This window comes from Lagenorhynchus albirostris, chromosome 8 (genome assembly GCF_949774975.1).
Source record: "Lagenorhynchus albirostris chromosome 8, mLagAlb1.1, whole genome shotgun sequence".
NCBI classification, from domain to species: Eukaryota; Metazoa; Chordata; class Mammalia; order Artiodactyla; family Delphinidae; genus Lagenorhynchus; species Lagenorhynchus albirostris.
The window spans coordinates 85,926,241-85,949,887 of record NC_083102.1 but is presented as its reverse complement, the minus strand read 5'-3'; the positions used below and the strand labels follow the sequence as shown (position 1 = coordinate 85,949,887).

Sequence of the window (23,647 nt, the reverse complement as noted above, 5' to 3'; positions counted from 1 at the left end):
TAACTATATATGAAATATTTGAAGAAATAAATAATGGAACCAGAAATATGAGCAGACAACAAAATGTGATAAAAATAACTAGATTTACTTGAAAAACTAACTTTTACAAATAAAAAATATAGTTATTGAAATAAAGAAAATGAATTGCTAATCAGCAGATTAGAACTCACTGAAGAAGAGAAGTACAAAGCTGGAAGATAACTGAAGAAATGACAGCAGAGTGAAAAAATAAAAAGAAAAATGTGATAGAGTATAACAAAAGACAGAGAAGGTTTAATATCAGCGTTTTAGATTAGATTTTAAAAATTCATCTATAAGAGATACACCTAAAACAGGAAGTTTGAGAGTCAAAGTATACATTTTTCTCAACCACATATCAATCCTTCAAAAAATGGACTATGTATGAAGTTTTAAAACAAGTTCCCACAACTTTCATAGTATTGGTAACAAACTATATTCTCTAACTACAATGCAGTTAAATTAGGAATCAGTAATAATAAAAAGATAAATTTCAAAAATATATATGATTTAAAAGTGAAAATTCCAGGGCAGCAGAATCACCTGAAGAGCTGAATAAAACTACATATGCCCAAGCCCTACCCCAGAGCTACTGAATCTGAATATCTAGGGATGGAACACTCGCTTATATATTTTTTAAAAAACAACATGGGTGCTTCTGATGCACAGCCAGGTTTAGGATTAACTGCATTAACCCATTAACTTGGACCATTACCTGAAAAGTCCTTTTCTATTGACTTTTATGCCTCCAGGATTATCATATAAATGTATATATATATCTATATATACACATCCATATATATACACATACACATGTCAGTATATATGTGTGTGTGTGTGTGTGTGTTAGTATATAAATGTCTGTTTCCAGGCTATCTTTTCTGTTCCATTCATTTATCTGTTTTCTGTCTAATCTTGCACAGTACTTTATCTGTAAAATGGGGAAAATAAAGAGTATATACTCAGGATTGTTGTGAGGATCAAATAAGTTAATTCATGTAATGTACTTAGAATAGTGTCTGGCACATAATAAGCACTCAAGCAATGTTACCCTTTATTATTATTACTGCTTTATAATATGTTTTAATATCTAATAGAATGAGACTCTTTATTAGTAGTCTTCTTTTAAGTTATTATTTTTGCCAGTTTATTCTTCCAAGTGAACTTTAGAATAATTTTGTCATATTTCAGAAAAAATCCTATTAATTGAAATTATGTTAAATATATAAATTTTGGAAAGATATATAGTTTTATAATACTTATCTGATTTTCTCTTTACCCAAGAATTATTAAAAATGTATTCAGATATCCATGTAGTTTATATCTAATTATCATTGTTACTAATTTTTCATTTTATGACATCATGGTACAAAAATACAGCCTGCACAACTTCTGTCTTTTGGGATCTTTATTTAGGGGTAATGCTGGTGAAAAAGATGACGGTTATGTTGTTTATCATGTTGAATATATATGAATAGTCCATGGAACTTAAATTACATTAATTATATTACTTAAACTTTATGCCCCTTTTCTGTTTGTCAAAAGCTAAGTCTAATACAAAATTGTATCTTAATTATGTTCTTTTTGAATTTTTATTTTTCTTTCATTTTGTATTTATGCTATATTATACATTGCATAAAAGTTCATGACTAAAATTACCAAATAAAAAAAAAAAAGAATCCAGACTGGCCTTGGATTTCTCTTCTGTAACAGAAAATTATTTATAATTGATCTTTTTATTAATATTGTTTATATTGTTATATAATATATATACATTTATATGTTTGGTATTTCTGTTACAGAGGAGAAATCCAAGGCCAGTCTGATTTTTTAGGGTTTTTTTTGGGGGGGGTTGTTGGTTTTTTTTGGCTGCACTGCACAGCATGTGGGATCTTAGTTCCCCAACCAGGGATCTAACCAGTGCCCCCTGCATTGGAAGCATGAAGTCTTAACCACCCTGATTTTTCTAAAAAATTATTTTATTGGGCTTCCTTGGTGGCGCAGTGGTTGAGAGTCCGCCTGCCGATGCAGGGGACACGGGTTTGTGCCCCAGTCCGGGAAGATCCCACATGCCGCGGAGCGGCTAGTCCCGTGAGCCATGGCCGCTGAGCCTGTGTGTCCGGAGCCTGTGCTCCGCAATGGGAGAGGCCATAACAGTGAGAGGCCCGCGTACCGCAAAAAAAAAAAAAAAAAAAATTTTATTGAAGTATAGTTGATTTACAATGTTGTGTTAATTTCTATGGATAGTCTGATTTTTTTTATCACACACACACACACACACACATATATATATATATTTTAATTGTTACATCATTACACCATTTCACTGTATGCAATTTCATGGCAGTAAAGAATATGATCCCCCAATTCTATACCCAACCATATTATCTTCATTGGGGTGATACCTAATCAATGTAAAATTACCCTGTTAGTCTTGCTTAATATTTTTACTAGTATAGTATTCTAACTCTATGTAAAATTATCACCCCTGTGTTAATTTTATTTACCTTTACCTAATACCACTGCACAATTTTCTTTGTTTTTGTTGTCATCTTATTATAAATCTATTTCTGGTTGACTATTTATAATTTAGAGGATCATTTATAAATGTGGACTTACATGGGAGGGGTGGGAGGGATGGCACTGATACATAGGTGTCTATGATTAAGGACAGTATGGGAAGACTGAGGTCAAGATCTTACAGCATCAGATTTTCTCTGCTTCAGAAAGAAAGGATCTTTAGGTAACTTATTAGGTTTCCAGTCCAGCTAAATTGACCTGTACTTAGTGGAAATTCCTCCAAGATTTTGACAGTAGTTTGACTGTTAGGCTTGGTTCTCCCTATCCTAAGTTTTTGTCTTTTTCTTTTGCAGGAGATTGCATCAGGCACTGTTTAACATGATCACATTTTAACCCCAGGGAAGAAACCTTATAGGCTACCTGTTTTATTAATAATTAGGCCACCTAATTAAATGAACAGATGAATAGGAATACCATTTTTAGTAATATTTCTCCCATTACTATCATTTATATATTTTCTATTAAAATAAAAGCTATATAATCAAATTTGGTTTACAAATGTTGGCAAAATACCAGATATAGATATCACCTTGCTATTTTGGAATGTATTGGGTATAGTAACTTATTTTAATAGTATTCTACATATTTATACATAAAATCACATGTAGAGCTTTTCTTACTCTTTCCTACAGAATTGGTGGCATGGGACTAAAGCAGTTTCCTGATGGTCCTGCAAGCACAAAGATAAGAGAGCTAAATTTAAGTAACTGTATCCACCTGGGTGATGCCTCTATTGCAAAACTATCAGAGCGGTATGATAAAACAATAATATTTTACATCATGTTATTAGTAATTGTATATTTGTTAATAGGACAGATCAGAGGTAGACTTTTGAAGCCATTTGGAAAACATGAGGGATGCCCAGAAGCTGGTCCAATATTCAGCGAAACGAAATAAGACATTGGAGTCATGGAATGAATTAATCTTTTGACTATATCTAAGACGTTTCTTATAAAATTTCAACTTGCAGAAAGTCTGAGATCAAATCACTCATGAAGTTATAAATAGCTATACCTGGGTGACTTCTCTGTACTTTTCAAGGATATCATCTCTATGTAAACCTTTACAGTGTTTCCCAAGGGATATTCTAGCTGGTGGGTTTATTCTTGATCCTGTTTACTTGTAAAAGGTCTTGTGTACACTAAGGGGTTAAGTACAATTCTTGTAACAAACTTGTAAAGATAAGTGAGAAATTTAACTTTGCACTTTTAGTGGTCATTCATCGTGGTATTTAGGAGTTGCTCCACGTGTAGATGTATTTCTGGTGTATCCCAAAGCCGCAAAAGAAGGCGGTCCCAATCGTGGTATTTACATGATAGTTTTTGTATGCATGTAATATATTTTTTCTTAATAGAAATTGCAATATGAAATGAAATCACAGAATGTTTTATACAATAATCCACCTCTCTTTCATTCAACTTTGTAATGTCAATTATTTCTACTTTTTTTTTTTCCTTGGCTGTGCTGCCCACAGCATGTGGGATCTTAATTCCCGACCAGTGATCGAACCCGCGCCCCCTGCAGTGGAAGCGCGGAGTCCTAACCACTGCACGGCCAGGGAAGTCGCAATTATTTACACTTTTAAGCTTACTTTTATGACAAGAAAAGGAAAATCCTTGTTTCAATAGCATTTGCTTTCCCCAAGTAGTTTTTAATATGAAGAAATTTCTACTGAGTGTGATTAAAAGCTAAAATGAACTCTTCATGCTACTTTCTTTCAGCTGCTCTAATTTAGACTACTTGAGTTTACGAAATTGTGAACATCTGACTGACCTAGGAGTTGAATTTATTGTAAACATCTTTTCTTTGGTATCAGTAGATCTCTCTGGAATAGACATCTCTAATGAGGTAAAAACAATTCAATGACTTCTATTGCTTTCTGTAATATAATCATTTTCCATTGTGTAAACAATGGAGAGAACAATTATTTTTATTTCTTAGAATATTGGATTATAAAGGGCAAGTTTGGGAATATTGTTTCTGGAATAGCGATGGATGAAGTTATTTGTAAATCAATGGTCTTGTTTTTCTTCTTTAAAAATTGGCAAAACACAGTATTTTGAGGAAAGTCCTGACAGATCAGAGTTTTATGTGATAGATCTGACATGTGTTTCAATTATAGACATTTGGTTATTGTGGAGATATATTTTGGATGGCTTAGGTATATTTTTCCTGTGGATTGTATATTCTATAAGACTACCTGAGTGCCTTGAGATCCAAGTCCTTAGTTCAAAACTGAAGTCTAGAAATGGCCTCTACAAATCTATAAGAGGATACATTTTAAGAAACTCATTTCTTGCAAGCTGCTGTTGCTACTCGTCAGAGTTGAAACACAGGTCACACTATCCTATCATTCCAGCACTGCCCCATTTACTAATCAAAATGAAGATAAACCCAGAGATCTGTCATGTTTCTGAAAGACTTTAATGGACTGTAGTTAGATAAGGAATGTACTGGCTTCTCTTAAAAATCAAAGCATTGGGAGGGATAGAAGAGGACAACAGAGGTGAGGATCTCTCCCCCATCTGCTTGCTAAATCCCTATTCATCCCTCAAGCTCATCAAATATCACCTGTCTCTGAGGCCTTCTGTGAAAAGTCCTACCTTACAGGCAAGTACAGGAACTTCTCTATGTACATCTCCAGCCACAGTGCATTCTTTAACATGACCTGTTTCTGTTTCTCACTGCATTACTGATACCTGTGTTATATGTCCATCCTTCCCTACATATTCATTGGGCTCTTTTAAATAACTATGTCTGTTCATTAGTTCAGGTTCTTTCCTTTCTTTATCTAAGAGTGAATTTAAATTCAGCCTCCATTCTGCTAGGTGGTCTCCTCTTCCCTTCCCTGGAGTGTTGTCTAAATGTAGTATGAGAGTGGGAGCTCAGGGCAGTTACATGTAGTCAACTCATGGTGGAATCAAGCCTGGTCTTCTCAATGCTGTCTTTTGTCCAAGGTGGAATCCAGTGAGATGTCTGAGGGCCCATTTGGTTTCCTTCCAGGTAAATTCCTGATGTGTCTTCCCTTTCCTGGCTCCAAGCCCCCCTTCAAGTCTTCAGGCTCCTTTGTCATAGGGACCCTTGCTCTGGGCCCCTCCGGGTCATCCTGGGGCATGGGGACTCTGTGAGGCCTTCTTAGGTCCACAATCCCAGACATCCCCTGCAGACATTTTCCTGCTGTTACATCTGGGTGTATTTGCCCTCAGACCCGTGCCTCACCCTTCTCACTCTCCTGCAGAATGGCTGATTCATGTCAGTTAGATTCCAGTTGGGTTTGGTGCTTGTGAGGCATTTGTGCACAATGGGAGGGTCAGAAGGAGGGAGAGGCCAGGTTTTCCTCCGCCTTTCCTTTCATTATTATCATCAGCTGCATGTCTTTTGTGATCTACTCCCTTCAGTCAGAACTGCTGTGGTTCTAGCTTCCCTCCTGACCTTGGACTCTGGGCTCTAATAAACACCATTGCTTCCCATTGTCTTTCCAGCATAGGGGTGGTAGTGGTTTCCTGCTGCTAAATCTCTAGATTTTGTCATTATTCCATTAGGCTTCTCAGTTCTCTAACACCTATGTCGTCAATTCTCTTTCACAATTAAATTTCCTCAGTTTGAAATTAGAGTTGTTTTTATTTTCCTCATTAGATCTTAGCTGGTAAAATGATGAGCGTAGGAAAACTCTCCTGCCTTGTTGCTTTGCACAGCCATACCAGGGAAAGGTAGAATGAGTTCTCATGTACTCTTACACCCCCAAACCTATCAGGAGATAGAGCCCAGGGAGGTCTGGAACAGGGCCCTGTATCCCAGCACCTCATTCTTTTGCTTCCCTCCTGCTCTCCCTGCCCCTCTTCTTCCTCCACTCTCCCCTCCTTCCCCCGCTTCTCTCTCCCTTCTTCTCCTCTCTCCTTTCTCTTCTCCTTCCCCCTCTGCTCCTCTCCCCTCTTCTCTTCTTTGCTCCCAGTTTCTTCTCTTGGCATAGATTCTTTGTCTAATCTGAGGGTGGAAGAAATGTTCCAACTGATTACATGGTTTTTAAAAATGTCATGTTCCAAGTCTTTCAGGGTTTAGAATTTAAAGCTTACAAGTCTAGGATGTTTTTCTCCTGTGTTGTTCTGTAAAAACCCTTCCCTGACACATATAAGTAGAAGGCCCGGCTGTTGTCTGAAGGGTCACGGGGTAACAAGAAGGATCAAAGCACATTTTAAAGTACATCAAAATATAATTGAAGGAATATAGTTGAAGGAACTTTACGTAGCTTAGTACTGCTAGAATATACTGTGAAAGGAGATGTCACTGAGGGAATATCACGTTATCCTCAAGGAGCCTGGATTTGAATCAGTGGATGATGAAGTAGCATCTAGAAGGGGAGCCACAGTCAGAGTCAGCCTCCCATTTTAGATTATTTGGGTTATTCTCTGGGTGACAGACTGGAGGGGAGACCAGTGGGAGTTACTTCAGTAGTTAAAGAAAGAGATGAGGAGTTCTTGAACTAGGTCACAGGACAGAAGTAGTATGGAAAGAACATATTCAAGACTACTTAGGAGGTAAAATTCAAAGAACTTGATGACTGATTAGATGTGGAAGATAAGAGCCTGGGGGTGAGGGGGAGGATAAGAATGATTCCAAAATCTGGCTTTGGGCGGATGGAAGTCCTACCTGAAAGAAACTTAGGTAATGTAGGAAAAGTAACAGGTTTTGAGGGAAAGGTGATGTCAGTTTTATCAGACTGAGTCAGAGTGTGTGGGATATTCAGGCCAAAGGCTTGGGAGAGAGATCCTGAAGGAAGACTCAGATTTAGGAGTCATCAGCATGGAGGTGTGAATGTGGCCAAGATCCGGAGAGACAGTGTAGGGAGTAAGGAGAGATGTGTACCCAGGAAGAACACAACAGAACACCAATATTTAAAGAATGGGAAGAAGATAAATCCATGAAGGATACTAAAGAGAGAAGATGAAAAATATCGTAAGAGAATCAGATGAGTGTAGTCATGTGTGGAATGTTGAGGGAATAACCAACAACGTCTAATAAAACAAAAATAAAATCGGAGAAAGACCAAAATTTGAAAGAACATTTACCATTAATTAAACAGATGCCTGCCAACCCCTCTGATATCATTTCATGTGCCTGCTCCTCTCATTCTCTTTCCTCCAGCCCCACTGCCACTTTCAAGCTCCTCAAACAAGCCAAATTCTTTCCTACCTCAGGATCTTTATACATATTATACTTTCTGCTTGGGATGCTCCTCCTCCCACTCTTGTGCTTGGGTAGGTAGATGCTAAGCAAGTAATCCCTGATGTTCCTGACAATAGCTGTAGAATCTTGACATGGGCTGATAATGCCTTTTAAGATATTCTGGATGTAATTTTATAGATACTAAACATTAGGCATGCTATCTGTAATTATCAGAAAATCACACTCTCACAAGCCTCTTAGATAGCCTCATCCACGAGAGGGCAGACGGCAGAAGCAAGAAGAATTACAATCCTGCAGCCTATGGAACAAAAACCACATTCACAGAAAGACAGACAAGATGAAAAGGCAGAGGGCTATGTACCAGATGAAGGAACAAGATAAAACCCCAGAAAAACAACTAAATGAAGTAGAGATAGGCAACCTTCCAGAAAAAGAATTCAGAATAATGATAGTGAAGATGATCCAGGACCTCGGAAAAAGAATGGAGGCAAAGATCGAGAAGATACAAGAAATGTTTAACAAAGACCTAGAATTAAAGAAAAAACACCTCGAGGATTTAAAGAAAAAACAAACAGAGATGAACAATACAATAACGGAAATGAAAAATACACTAGAAAGAATTAGTAGCAGAATAACTGAGGCAGAAGAATGGATAAGTGACCTGGAAGACAGAATGGTGGAATTCACTGCTGCAGAACAGAATAAAGAAAAAAGAATGAAAAGAAATGAAGATAGCCTAAGAGACCACTGGGACAACATTAAATGCAACAACATTCGCATTATATGCGTCCCAGAAGGAGAAGAGAGAGAGAAAGACCCGAGAAAATATTTCCCATGTTAGGGAAGTCAAAAACTTCCCTAACAGGGAAAGGAAAAAGCCATCCAAGTCCAGGAAGCACAGAGAGTCCGAGGCAGGATAAACCCAAGGAGAAACACGTCTAGACACACAGTAATCAATTTGGCAAAAATTAAAGACAAAGAAAAATTACTGAAAGCAGCAAGGGAAAAATGACAAATAACATACAAGAGAACTCCCATAACATTAACAGCTGATTTCTCACCAGAAACTCTACAAGCCAGAAAGGAGTGGCATGACATATTTAAAGTGATGAAAGGGAAGAAGCTACAACCAAGATTACTCTACCCAGCAAGGATCTCATTCAGATTCGATGGAGAAGTCAAAAGCTTTACAGGCAAGCAAAAGCTAAGAGAATTCAGCACCACCAAACCAGCTCTACAACAAATGCTAAACGAACTTCTGTAGGCAGGAAACACAAGAGAAGGAAAAGACCTACAATAAAAAACCCAAAACAATTAAGAAAATGGGAATAGAAATATACATATCGATAACTACCTTAAATGTAAATGGATTAAATGCTCCAACCAAAAGACACAGGCTCGCTGAATGGATACAAAAACAAGACTCATACATATGCTGTCTACAAGAGACCCACTTCAGACCTAGGGACATATACAGATTGAAAATGAGGGGATGGAAAAAGATATTTCATGCAAATGGAAATCAAAGGAAAGCTGGAGTAGCAATACTCGTATCAGAAAAAATAGACTTTAAAATAAAGCATGTTACAAGAGACAAGGAAGGACACTACATAATGATCAAGGGATCAATCCAAGAAGAGATATAACAATTATAAATATATATGCACCCAACATAGGAGCACCTCAATACATAAGGCAACTGCTAACAGCTATAAAAGAGGAAATTGACAGTAACACAATAATAGTGGGGGACTTTAACACCTCACTTACACCAATGGACAGATTGTCCAAACAGAAAATTAATAAGGAAACACAAGCTTTAAATGACACAATAGACCAGATAGATTTAATTGATATTTATAGGACATTCCATCCCAAAAGAGCAGATTACACTTTCTTCCCAAGTGCACATGGAACATTCTCCAAGAAAGATCACATCTTGGGTCACAAATCAAGCCTCAGTAAATTTAAGAAAACTGAAATCATATCAAGCATCTTTTCTGACCACAACACTATGAGATTAGAAATCAATTACAGGGAAAAAAACGTAAAAAACATAAACACATGGAGGCTAAACAGCACATTACTAAGTAACCAAGAGATCACTGAAGAAATCAAGGAGAAAATCAAAAAATACCTAGAGACAAGTGACAGTGAAAACATGATGATCCAAAACCTATGGGATGCAGCAAAAGCAGTTGTAAGAGGGAAGTTTATAGCAATACAAGCCTACCTCAAGAAACAACAAACATCTCAAATAAACAATCTAACCTTACACTAAAGGAACTAGAGAAAGAGGAACAAACAAAACCCAAAGTTAGCAGAAGGAAAGAAATCATAAAGATCAGAGCATAAATAAATGAAATAGAAAAAAGAAAACAAGAGCAAAGATCAATAAAACTAAAAGCTGGTTCTTTGAGAAGGTAAACAAAATTGATAAACCATTAGCCAGACTCATCAAGAAAACGAGGGAGAGGACTCAAATCAATAAAATTAGAAATGAAAAAGAAGTTACAACAGACACCACAGAAATACAAAGCATCCTAAGAGACTACTACAAGCAACTCTATGCCAGTAAAATGGACAACCTGAAAGAAATGAACAAATTCTTAGAAAGTTATAACCTTCCAAGACTGAACCAGGAAGAAATAGAAAATATGAACAGGCCAATCACAAGTAATGAAATTGAAACTGTGATTAAAAATCTTCCAACAAACAAAAGTCCAGGACCAGATGGCTTCACAGGTGAATTCTATCAAACATTTAGAGAAGAGCTAACACCCACCCTTCTCAAACTCTTCCAAAAAATCGCAGAAGAAGGAACACTCCCAAACTCGTTCTATGAGGCCACCATCACCCTGATACCAAAGCCAGACAAAGATACTACAAAAAAAGAAAATTACAGACCAATATCACTGGTGAATATAGATGCAAAAATCCTCAACAAAATACTAGCAAACAGGATCCAGCAACACATTAAAAGGATTATACACCATGATCAAGTGGGATTTATCCCAGGGATGCAAGGATTCTTCAATATACGCAAATCAATCAATGTGATACACCACATTAACAAATTGAAGAATAAAAACCAGATGATCATCTCAATAGAAGCAGAAAAAGCTTCTGACAAAATTCAACACCCATTTATGATAAAAACTCTTCAGAAAGTGGGCACTGAGGGAACTTACCTCAACATAATAAAGGCCATATACAACAAACCCACAGCAAACATCATTCTCAATGGGGAAAAACTGAAAGCATTTCCTCTAAGATCAGGAACAAAACAAGGATGTCCACTCTCACCACTGTTATTCAACATAGTTTTGTAAGTCCTAGTCATGGCAATCAGAGAAGAAAAAGAAATAAAAGGAATACAAATGGGAAAAGAAGAAGTAAAACTGTCACTGTTTGCAGATGACATGATACTATACATAGAGAATCCTAAAGATGCCACCAGAAAACTACTAGAGCTAATCAATGAATTTGGTAAAGTTGCAGGATACAAAATTAATGCACAGAAATCTCTTGAATTCCTATGCACTAATGGTACAAAATATGAAAGAGAAATTAAGGAAACACTCCCATTTACCACTGCAACAAAAAGAACAAAATACCGAGGAATAAACCTACCTAAGGAGACAAAAGACCTGTATGCAGAAAACTATAAGACACTGATGAAAGAAATTAAAGATGCTACAAACAGATGGAGAGATATACCATGTTCTTGGATTGGAAGAGTCAATATTTTGAAAATGACTATACTACCCAAAGCAATCTACAGATTCAATGCAATCCCTATCAAGTTACCAATGGCATTTTTTACAGAACTAGAACAAAAAATCTTAAAATTTGTATGGAGACACAAAAGACCCCAAATAGCCAAAGCAGTCTTGAGGGAATGAAACGGAGCTGGAGGAATCAGACTCCCTGACTTCATAGAATACTACAAAGCTACAGTAATCAAGACAATATGGTACTGGCACAAAAACAGAAACATAGATCAATGGAACAGGATAGAAAGCCCAGAGATAAACCCACGCACCTATGGTCAACTAATCTCTGACAAAGGAGGCAAGGTCATACAATGGAGAAAAGACAGTCTCTTCAATAAGTGGTGCTGGGAAAACTGGACAGCTACATGTAAAAGAATGAAATTAGAATACTCCCTAACACCACACACAAAAATAAACTCAAAATGGATTAGAGATCTATATATAAGACCGACACTGTAAAATTCTTAGAGGAAAACATAGGAAGAACACTCTTTGACATAAATCACACCAAGATCTTTTTTGATCCACCTCCTAGAGTAATGGAAATAAAACCAAAAATAAACAAATGGGACCTAATGAAACTTAAAAGCTTTTGCACAGCAAAGGAAACTACAAACAAGATGAAAAAACAACCCTCAGAATGGGAGAAAATATTTGCAAACGAATCAATGGACAAAGGATTAATCTCCAAAATATATAAACAGCTCATGCAGCTCAATATTAAAAAAACCAACAACCCAATCCAAAAATGGGAAGAAGGCCTAAATAGACATTTCTCCAAAGAAGATATACAGATGGCCAAGAGGCACATAAAAAGCTGCTCAACATGACTAATTATTAGAGAAATGCAAATCAAAACTACAATGAGGTATCACCTCACACCAGTTAGAATGGGCATCATCAGAAAATCTACAAACAACAAATGCTGGAGAGGCTGTGGAGAAAAGGGAACTCTCTTGCACTGTTGGTGGGAATGTAAATTGATACAGCCACTATGGAGAACAGTATGGAGGTTCATTAAAAAACTAAAAATAAAATGACCATATGACCCAGCAATCCCACTACTGGGCATATACCCAGAGAAAACCACAATTCAAAAATACACATGCACCCCAATGTTCATTGCAGCACTATTTACAATAGCCAGGTCATGGAAGCAACCTAAATGCCCATTGACAGACAAATGGATAAAGAAGATGTGGTACATATATACAATGGAATATTACTCAGCCATAAGAAGGAACGAAATTGAGTCATTTGTAGAGACGTGGATGGATCTAGAGACTCTAATATAGAGTGAAGTAAGTCAGAAAGAGCAAAGCAAATATCGTATATTAACACATACATGTGGAACCTAGAAAAATGGTACAGATGAACCGGTTTGCAGGGCAGAAATTGAGACACAGATATAGAGAACAAACGTATGGACACCAAGGGGGGAAAGTGGCGGGGGGTGATGGTGGTGGTGGTGTGATGAATTGGGAGATTGGGATTGACATATATACGATAATATATATTAAATGGATAACTAATAAGAAACTGCTGTATAAAAAAATAAAATAAAATTCAAAAAAAATTCACACTCTCAACCTACGTCATTTCAAGGCAATATCAATAGGTTTTATTTTATTGATGCATTCTCTCTTTAAGAAAACATAAATCACATGGTGAGATTAATTACTCTAGATGGTTTTCTAAATAAATGTTCTTTAGTTCCTAATATATTGTATCTTATCTCTGCCACATTACAGTATAGTCCCCTAGAGGGGTGTTATGCTTTTAGATGGCCTCATTTGGGTAGCACCCTAATTATTTTCAAATTGAACTGCAAAACAAACAAAAAAACCAGTATTCCTAATTGAATATTGGCGTGTGGTTTCCATCTTAATTTTAACTGTATATGTTATAAGGTCATTTAGTTTCAGATATTTCTAGCCAAAAAAAATAAGCCAATGTGAGAACTTCAACAATATCTCCTATATCTGTCCCCTGCCTCCCCTCCAACCCTGCTGCCACTGCCATAGTTCAGGCACCATTTCTCCTTACTAACCTCTCTTGCCTTAAGTATCACTGTCCTCAGATCTGTTCTCCACTCTGCTGTGGTGTGATCTTGCACCATGCAAACCTGAGCCTTTCACTTCCTTGCTCAGACTTCTTCAGGAGCTCTACGTTGCTTTCAGCATAAAGTCTAAAGAGTCTACTGTGGAGGACCAAGCTCTTCCTGAGGTGGTTCCTGCCTACTTGTGCAGCCTCACTTCCAGATGACTCCCACCTTTCATCTTTGCTCCAGAGACATAGAACTGACTCTCCTACAGCTCCGCAAACATGGCATGCTCTCCTTGCCTTCCCATTTCTGTGAGTTAATCTCTCTGTCGGAAACAGCCTTTCTTCTTGTCCACCTAGTAAATTCTTGCTCATCCCTCAAGTTTCAGCTGTGTGAAGCTCTTCTGGAATTCCTGGGCAGGCTTAGGATCTACCTGCCTTGTGCTTCCGCTGTACTTTATAATGCCTCCAATAAAGCAATCAGCTCGATATATTTTAATATTTTTTTCCACGCCTATCTCCTTACAAATTGTAAGTTTCTTGAGGGCAGAGGCTGGATCATCCTATCTTTGGGATGCCCAGCATTATGCTTAGTACATAGAGGTGTGTAAAATATTTGATCAGTGAGTCAGTGAGTGAGGGAATGAATGGATCTGGTACCGTTTCCTTCCTGTAAACCAAACACTTAGACTTTTAAAAATTCCACATTTTCTTAGCTATGATCTGAGCTGGAGTGGGAGAGCTTACAGTTGCATGTCTTAATCTGATGATATGCTTTCAAGAGACCACCCATCTGCATGGAACACACATACAAATAAAGCCTGAGGTTTAGTGCAGCACAACCCCTAAAGGAGGAAGCACATGAAATCTCTTGAGATTTAAGAAATAGAAAGAATGGGAGTTAAAAGAAAGCAGAATAACTCAGAGACAAATGGATTTGCCTTGGATTAAAAACAAAAAACACATTAGAAGTCTGCCCTACTGAACTTTTTCATATGAAGCTGGACCTCTCCTTAGTCCATTCCAGGCCCTTCTTCCCAGCCAGTGGCCTTATATGAGTCTGCTGGTCCCATCACTAGCAACAGTGGTTTTCCTCATAGAAGTTCCAGTCAATTTTCTCCTGTTTCCAGCAAAATGCCTACTAAAATCATTGCAAAAAGAAGTGACCATCCTGAGCTTGTCTTTTCCCTCAAGGAGAATATCTGGTTGATATAACTTTCCTCTCAACCTCCATCAGGTAGGAGGCAAGTAGACTCAAGGTGACTTTTCTATTTCCAGGTAACAGAGATGCTAATTTTCCTTCCCTCCATAAACATATAGAGGACCAATTTCTGTGTATTGACCAAAGCCTGCTTTCCTTTAGACTTGTAGGTTGGTAAATTAGGGTGGAAATGTTGACACATTTCAAAAAGAAGTATGATACAAAATTCATACTAATAATCAAGTAAGTAGAAATAAATAAAAATAATTAAGAAGAAAAGGTAAATTATTTTTATAAAATTGTAATTGCTAACCAGAGTATAAAGGGGAAGATCACTTGTGAGGTTAAGATACATTTTCATGGACATTGTACAAGATAGCATTATCAATGATTTTAGAAAGAGGATGTGTTAATTGAGATAAAACATATTTCCAATAAAAGTTTTGTTCTTTACTCCTAAGAGAATGTGGTAGGCAACACCAAACACAGCGAATCTTTTAGAAAGAAACATTATATAAATGTTAACACTGATTCACACAATTACAAAGGGAACTAGATTTCATCCAAGAATTCTGAGAGTATGCCAGCAAGATAAGGGAAAACTGGGTCCATAAAAATAATTTTATAAATAGACTACTCATTCATTCACAAATACTTATTCATTGTCAACTGTGTGTCAAACGCTATGCAAGGTTATAGGAGTATTAAACTTACACAGCCTGGTCTCAAGGTACACCTTAGTGGCAAAACAACAACAAGAGTAACAACATTACATGGCTAAAAGTTACTAAAAGAATGAGTTCAGAGTGTGGCTTCACATCCTTACTGGTGTCACAACACTATGAGAGTTCAGGCAAGTTACTCTGTGCCTCCATTACCCTCTCTTTAAAACAGTAATTATAATATTACTTTCCTCATAGTGTTGTGAGGATTTGTAAAGTGCTTAACATAAGTGTGTGGCACACGGTAAACATTCAATGCATCTTCGCAATAATTTATTGGAATTATGACATAATGAGGTATATTTGCTGTTATGGAGATATGTGCACTGCACTGCATCTTGGCAGCATGGATGAGTTGGAAAGTGAGTGCTTTTGCCCCTGTTGTCTCTGTGGAGGAGTCAGGAGATGCTCTTCAGCTTTTGAGGTGCAGCTAAGAGCTTCAGTAGGTGTTTGTGAGGTAAAGAAGAGAAGGGCATTCTCAATGAAGGAAGAAGCAGGGGGGAAGGCATAGAGACATGACAGAGGGTTATATGTTGGGAGATCCACAGGTGACTTTGCATTGGCATAGCATGGCCTGAGAAGACGGAGGATGTGGCAGGAGATGAGGATGGAGAAAGAGGAGGAGGGCAGAATGTGTATGGCCTCGCAAAGCGATTCAGACTGTGCTATATGCAATGGGAGCCACTGAAGAACTCTGAGTAGGACTCATACAGATTTGTGTACACAGACATAACAGTAAGGGGGATCTATTTAAGAATGGGAAAGGTATTGCAATGACACTAGAAATAATGAGGTTTTGATCATGGTGGCAGATGAGGCATGCATAAGAGATTTTTAGGAGGTAGTATAGGTAGGGCGGGCTTGGTGATTGATTGGATATGGGGAGCAGTGGGGAGAGGAGTAGACACAGATAATATCCAGGTTTTTATCTGGTCAGCTGTGGACATGGTGGTACCATTAACCAGGAAAAGAATCCTAAGAAAAGGATTAGGACTTGGACACAAGATGCTGAATTCCATTTCAACATGTTTCAATCCAGTACCAGGACACATCTCTCCTGACTAAGAGCTCATTTGGTCCTGGCTGACAAAAAAGACAGACACCCATTTGACTTCAGAATCTTCCCTTTTGTTTTGTTTTGTTTCTCAGTATGTTTGACAAGGAATCATAGGCATTCCATATATTACAATTTAAGCATTACTGAAAGCAGAAAATTTACGCAAAGGATTTTCAACAACACCTTCTAACTGTATCCCCTCTATCACACTAACTTATATCCCATTTTACCCTCAAAAAAAAAAAAAAAGCAGCAAGAAAGGAGGCTTCTTATGTTTGCTGTTAGGGATCTTTTGTTCTTTTTAGATTTCTCATGATCTACACCCCCAATAATTACATCAAAGTCCTCAGTCATCCTAGACTCCTGGGTACCTCATTCCATCTTATTTCATAGAATGTATTTTCCAACATCCTATATTCAAATATCCTAAATTGTATAGATTATATTTATAGATTTCTCAGAGAAATTTCCCCCTATATTTGTTTATCTTTGTGATTGTATTTTATGTGAATTTTCTGTTTAGATTCTTTAGTCATTTATATATTGAGGGGTCTCAATATTCCTGCCAATTTGTATGAACTCCTTATAATGTAGTTATTAATCATTTGTCATATTTTCTCCATACTTTACAATGGCTTATGTCATGACTACGGAAGAGAGGTTTGTTTCAGTGTTTTAATATTGAAAGCCTACAAGCTACTGCTTATAAAGAGTATTCAAGAAAAAATGAATTAAAAGTTGGACAAACTATGCAATCTTACGTAATTTTATACAGATTTTTTCAAGAGACTTTCTTTAATCATACGCAGAACAGATTATAAAATTTATTTATGCTTATTTACTGTTCTGGTGTGCCTGTATTAAAGTGCTGACAGTTTCCAAACTGAAATATACCATAAACAAGGATGGTTCCTGGCTATCAGATAAACTACATTGTATTTTATTCTAAAGTTAGTATTCCATAATGCCTAGACCATCTTCCAGACTTTTTCTAAGCACAGACTCTCAGAAGAAAAGCCATGTGCAAGTTGTAAAGACTAAATCTTTCAGATTGTGAAGCTGATTAACAAGGTTTCCGCAACAATATATAAAACTTGTTTTTTAATTATGACCAAATATTTAGTCTTATAATAGGGCAACATACTGATGTTTTTATTTTCCTCAGTGTGTCATCTTTTGCCAACAAACAACATAATTACACCAAGCAAAACAGTAACTACATTTTGTAAATGCGCTTAACAGGAGTTTGGGAAAATTAAAAGACTGTTGCCTGTTAGAATGGCTATTACCAAAAAGATAAGAAATAACAAGTGTTTGTGAGAATGTGGAGAAATGGGACTGCTTGTGCACTGTTGGTAGGAATGTAAATTGGTGTAGCCACTATGGAAAACAGTATGACGGTTCCTCAAGAAATTAAAAATAGAACTATCATATGATCTAGCTTTTCCAAAGGAAATGAAAACATTAATTTAGAAAGATATATATAACCCCCCTGTTCACTGCAGCATTATTTACAATAGCCAAGACATGGGAACAACCAAAGTGTCCATTGATGGATGACTGGATAAAGAAAATGTGGTGTATATATATATATTTAGCCATAAAAAAGAAGGAAATCTTGCCATTTGTGACAACATGGATGAACCTTGAGGGCACAATGCCAAGTGAAAAAAGTCAGACACAGAGGGATAAATACTGTATGATCTCATTTATATGTGGAATCTAAAAAAAAACAAATAAAAACCTCATAGACACAGAGAAGAGATTGGTAACCAGTGGAGGTGGGGTTGGGGGGTGTGGGCAAAATGGGTGAAGGGGGCTAAAAGGTACAAACTTCTAGTTATAAAATAAATAAGTCATGGGGTGTAAAGTACAGCATGGTGACTACAGTTAATAATAATGTATTGTATATCTGAAAATTGCTAAGGGAGATCTTAGAAGGTCTCATCACAAGAAAAAAAATTGTAACTATATATGGTGACAGATGTTAAACAGACTTATTGTGATGGTCATTTCACGATATATACAAATACTGAATCACTATATGTACACCTAAAACTAATATAATGTTATATGTTAATTATATCTTAATAAAAAAGATTAATAGGTAACACAACAAATTAACTGGGACAGCTAGTTGTTATGCCTAAAATAATCTTTTGTTCAAAGTACCTCTCAAACTATTCAGCAGGAAATAAGGGAAAGAGTGATGGAAAAAAAGGTTTAAATAAATAACAGATTCTATATTTAGAAGGAAGGATAGAATCAGAAAACTCAGCATTTTGCAACTTTCAGCAAAATAACTGATATAGGCAAGGATCATCAATTAATGCTCAAATCATTGACTGAAACGTTGGGAAACAGGGAATTCATGTGGTCTCAAAGGATCACATCATGGATTATTTATTAAATAAACAGAAAAAATACAGTTCTAATGAAACTGCACCTAGGTAGTAGTTTTACAGAAAATGTTTACCTAGAATCTAATCATAAGGAACAGTCAGACAAATCCAGAATGTGGGACATTTTACGTAATGGCTGGCCTGGGATCTTGAAAGACAACACTTAAAGAAAAAAAAAAAGGCTAAAGAGACATGCAACCAAATGCAACGTGTGAACTCTGAGGACTGGATAAAAAGCAAATCTGAATATTGACTCTATATTATATAGTATGGTAGTACTGTTAATCTTCAGTATCATATTATATATACATAATCCTATATAGTTACATAGGAAAATGTCCTTATTCCTAGGAAGATGCATATAGAATATTCAGAGGTAAAGCATCAAGATAGCTGAAACTTATTTTCAAATGGTTCACACTACACATATGAATTTAAAATATATATATTATATATACATATAAAACTATATTCACACATAAATATCAGTAAAACTATAACAGCAATTAAGCAAAATGTGGCAAAGTATTTATAACTGGTGAATTTAGGTAAAGGATATATAAGTGTTCATTATACCATTCTTTGAACCTGGCTGTAGATTTGAATATTTTCAAAATAAAGAGTTGGGGGAAGTATGTTTTATGTTTATGTTGGTGATATTCTAAGCCTGGAGTAGTATGACTCAGTCATATAGTAAGTACACACAGACACACATACCATTCCAACATTTGGTAACTCGTTCATTGCTGATGTCTATCTATATCAGCTAAGCAATTCCAGATGTAAAATTGGGGGGGAAAAAAGAATAGTTTTCAAAGGATTTGTTTGCTCCCAACTATCTGGTGTACATCTATCTGTTCCTGGTAGCAATGTAGTGTTCCCACCCACTACTCCCAGTGACCCCAATCTGAACTATTTTCCAAACAACTCACACTTTCCAAATGAAGCCTTTGTTCATGCTGCTTCCTCAGTCTGAAACACTGTTCCTATTCCTTTGTCAAAATCTTACCCAGACTTTAAGGCTTAATTCAGATTCTTCTTCCTCTGTGAAAGTCTCTTCTAGACTGTCACCTATTCCTTCCAACTAAAAGCAATCACCCCCTGCCCTGTGATCTCTATACCTCTTTTGAAACACATCCTCATTCTTTTTGCATTATTGTCACTTATTCCCTAAAGAGGGAAAGTTTTGTTTAACAATGTTGCATAGGATAAAATCCACATTCCAGAATAACGTACGAGGCTCTCATGGCTTGGTGCCTGCTTCCTTTTGAGTCTTAAGTCTTGACACTCCCTTCAATGGACCAGAGCTACAATATAAGCCAATTTTTCACTAGGGACGCCTGGACCCCTAAGATCCAGGTCTCTCAATTCCATGGCCTATGAAGGAGCAAAGCGCTCCCCAGGATTCCTATGAATTCCTAAGGCTTCGCATTCTCATACAACCTGTAATGCTAATGACTTCTCCAGGCTACCACACCATCTGCTTTCCTTTGCATTTTACCTGATTACAAAATTTAGCCCCTTCTAAATTTTGGGAAAATAAACCAGAACCTTTCCTGCAAAGCATTCGTGAGTTTGGCTGACTTTTGAGGGAGATGAAGGAGGATTTACATTTTCATGATGCTACAACTTCCCTGAAAATTTAAGTACCCACCTGCTCTTTGCCTCACTGAGGCCCAGTCACTCCATCTGGTTGGCTCCTCTTTGCTTCTTTCTTAGTCTTGTCCTCCCACCTTCCTCTTTTTATCCCTCCCAGAAGTAAAAGCTTGGCACAGCCAACCCCCAGGACTTTCCCCCCCAAGCACTTAACAAGGTATTAAACAAAACAAAAACAAAACCCTGCAGTTTATTCCTTAACAGAAATTCTTAGATCAGCTTTTCAGATATTTTAAAAATCCATGTAAATCTAATCATGCCATGCTATATAGTTCCATATACATGCCATACTATTTCATACCTCAATGCTTTTGCACATTCTGTTCCTTCAGCCTGGAATGTCCTTCCCTTTGTAGCTTTCTTGGCAATTTACACTTCCCCACTCATGACTCTCCTCCATGCAGTCTTCTCTAATCCAAAGTAGTGCCCTCATCTTTCCTCTTTGGTTCGACCACTGTGCACAGTATTTACCTTCCACAGGGTTGTAATGATCTAGTGTACATGTCTGTCTTTAATGCCAGACTATGGGATCCTTGACAGTAAACACTGCACCTCATTGACCTTTATACTCCCAGCTTCTATCCCAGAGCCTGAACAATATAATACATGCTAAATAAATATTTATCGAATGATGAATTAAGAATGAATGAATTTTACCTAGACTTGAGATTTAAGACTTTCTAAGGTATAAAGAAAGACTGTAAAATGCTGGAACCATCACTTGCTTCACCTTCTAATTTGGAGCATTTATAAGCTTCACAATGCCAAGGCATCTTATTATCTGTCCTTTTAATTATAGCCATCCTAGTAGGTATGTAGTATTTAGTATCTCACTGTGGTTTTGATTTGTATTTACTTAATGGCTAATGATATTTAATTAATTAAATTTTGAGGCCATACATTTTAATGAATAACCATAGTGACGAAATGTGGCACTCCATTTTAATACTAATTAATATTTTAAAATAATTTTGAACAAAATGGTAAAGATATTATAGTCTGTTAAATGTCATACTTAACAAGTATACTTCATTACAGCTCATCTTTAAAAAATTCTAACATGGCTACATAGACATAAAAAAAAAGTGAAAACTTCAGAGAAACTATTCAGAGATAGTTTCATAAGACAAATTCCACATCGAATAATAAAACATATTTAGCTATTATCAAGTACAGGGCAAAGAGAAAAACTTTGCATCTCTTACTTGATATTTTTGTTCAAACCATTTAGTTTCTGTTGGGGTAGTATCTAAACTCCAATTCTTCTAACATGAATAAAACAGCATCCACATCTGGAACCCAGACCACGTGTGATGGCTTCACAGGGTCTGCCCATTCTTTGTTTTGAAATAAGGAGACAGAAAACATAATGTGCTCCTAGCAAAAGAATCCACATTTGCAATAAAATTAAAAGTATAAATGGAGTGATTTTATTTTTGTGTGGTATACAGGACTGTTAAATGAGATTAGAAATTGCAATTTAAACAGTGACTTCAATGAAGCAGAACTTCAAGCACTTTTCTCCTTGATCTGGCTTTTGTTCTTGAAAAATGAAAGGGCCTAATATGTACATCAGTGAAAAAAGCGGGATATAATATTTGCAGGACCCATTTTCAATTACAATCCAAATGTGGTTTTTACGATCAATAAAATGTAAACCAGTCCTGCAAATAAAATGTAAAAAGGACAAATCATATACCATTTCTGGCATTTTCCCTGCCAGCCAGCTCTGGGACCATAGAATGAGGAAAATGGTCTAGGAAGCATATCTAACAGAAATAGAAAAGTAATATGATCCTGAATGCAACACAGGAGGATGGCATCTATAATGCACATTAGTCAGTTCCTAATCTGAATGTTGTGCCAGTTTAGGGCAGGAGGGTACGGAGAAATGGGCCAGCAAAACCACACATAAAAAAATGAAGGGCTAAAAGTACAATCTATATTTTTTTAAATAAAAAGAAGCAAAGCTTTTAGCCTGAAAAAAGAAGTGAGCTATTGATGAATGACTATCTGTCTATACGCCTTTATATAAAGATATTTCTTCTCCCTCCAAGCAGTTAAACATAATAAAATGAGCTAAAGGTTTTCAGATGTTTAGGCTAGGCATAAAAAAGAATTTATTGATAAATAGATTCATTACCCACATGAAGTGTCTTCAAAACAAAGCTGTAAGCTTAGGGGTCTTTAAGGTTTCTTTATATTGATTCGTATAACATTTACCTGGAAACAGAAGGCAAGATAAGAAGTTTCCTGCCTCTGGGATTTCTAACACTTTTTGTAAAACATTAGAGACAACCTGAAAATTTTATTTAACAATGCTGTCTAACCAAAGTGATTTTATGATTTGTTAAGTGTAAAGGAATAGAAGACAGAAGCTAAATTTTTTTTAGTTTGCATAATTGTTATCTCATTGGAAATATACCTTCCATACTAAATTATAATCATCAAATAATCTTTATATTAAACATTTTTTGGGTTTGATGATACTTTCCAGGCATAAAAAATTAAAGGAACTTTATCTGAGTGTGATAAAATCACTGATATTGGAATTCAGGTACGATAATTACAGTTCTTCGTTAAAGAATTAAGATTGAAAATTAAGCACAAATCAAATAATCTTTGTAGGTCACCACAGAAAAAAGTGGATTGGAACTGTAACAATACATATGTGATCCTGGTTGAGCCAAGATTAACATCTGCCAATAGTCAGGTCTCCACAGCCCAAGGTGACTGAGAGGTTTGCTTTCCCATTTTTCTTGTCTACTCTCTCCCTTCCAGATGTCAGACTTACAGGATAACTAGGGATAGGTTGACATTTTACTTGTAGAATGATGAACTGCAATGTGGTAAAAGTCTCATATAATGGAAGTGTTCTGTAGATAATCTGTGTTATATCATCTAACCATAAAAATTGGGGGACTCTGAAAACCTATACCAGGTACTTAACAATTAGGGACTTAAGTTACTCAAACATAGCTGGTAGCATAGTTTACCAGGATAGAAAG

The 23,647-nt window shown here is 36.4% G+C and overlaps 2 protein-coding genes across 2 annotated transcripts in view; one reads left to right on the top strand and one right to left on the bottom strand.

The window, feature by feature from the left end:
- FBXL13 (F-box and leucine rich repeat protein 13) overlaps window positions 1-23,647 on the top strand; it is a 185,033-nt gene that overhangs the window by 140,565 nt on the left and 20,821 nt on the right. The window contains 4 exon segments of the mRNA XM_060157227.1: window positions 3,231-3,350; window positions 4,320-4,445; window positions 23,116-23,156; window positions 23,159-23,196. Of these exon segments, the coding sequence (XP_060013210.1) occupies window positions 3,231-3,350; window positions 4,320-4,445; window positions 23,116-23,156; window positions 23,159-23,196 (325 nt within the window).
- Window positions 1-23,647, bottom strand: part of LRRC17 (leucine rich repeat containing 17) — a 168,502-nt gene that overhangs the window by 133,503 nt on the left and 11,352 nt on the right. The window lies entirely within an intron of this gene.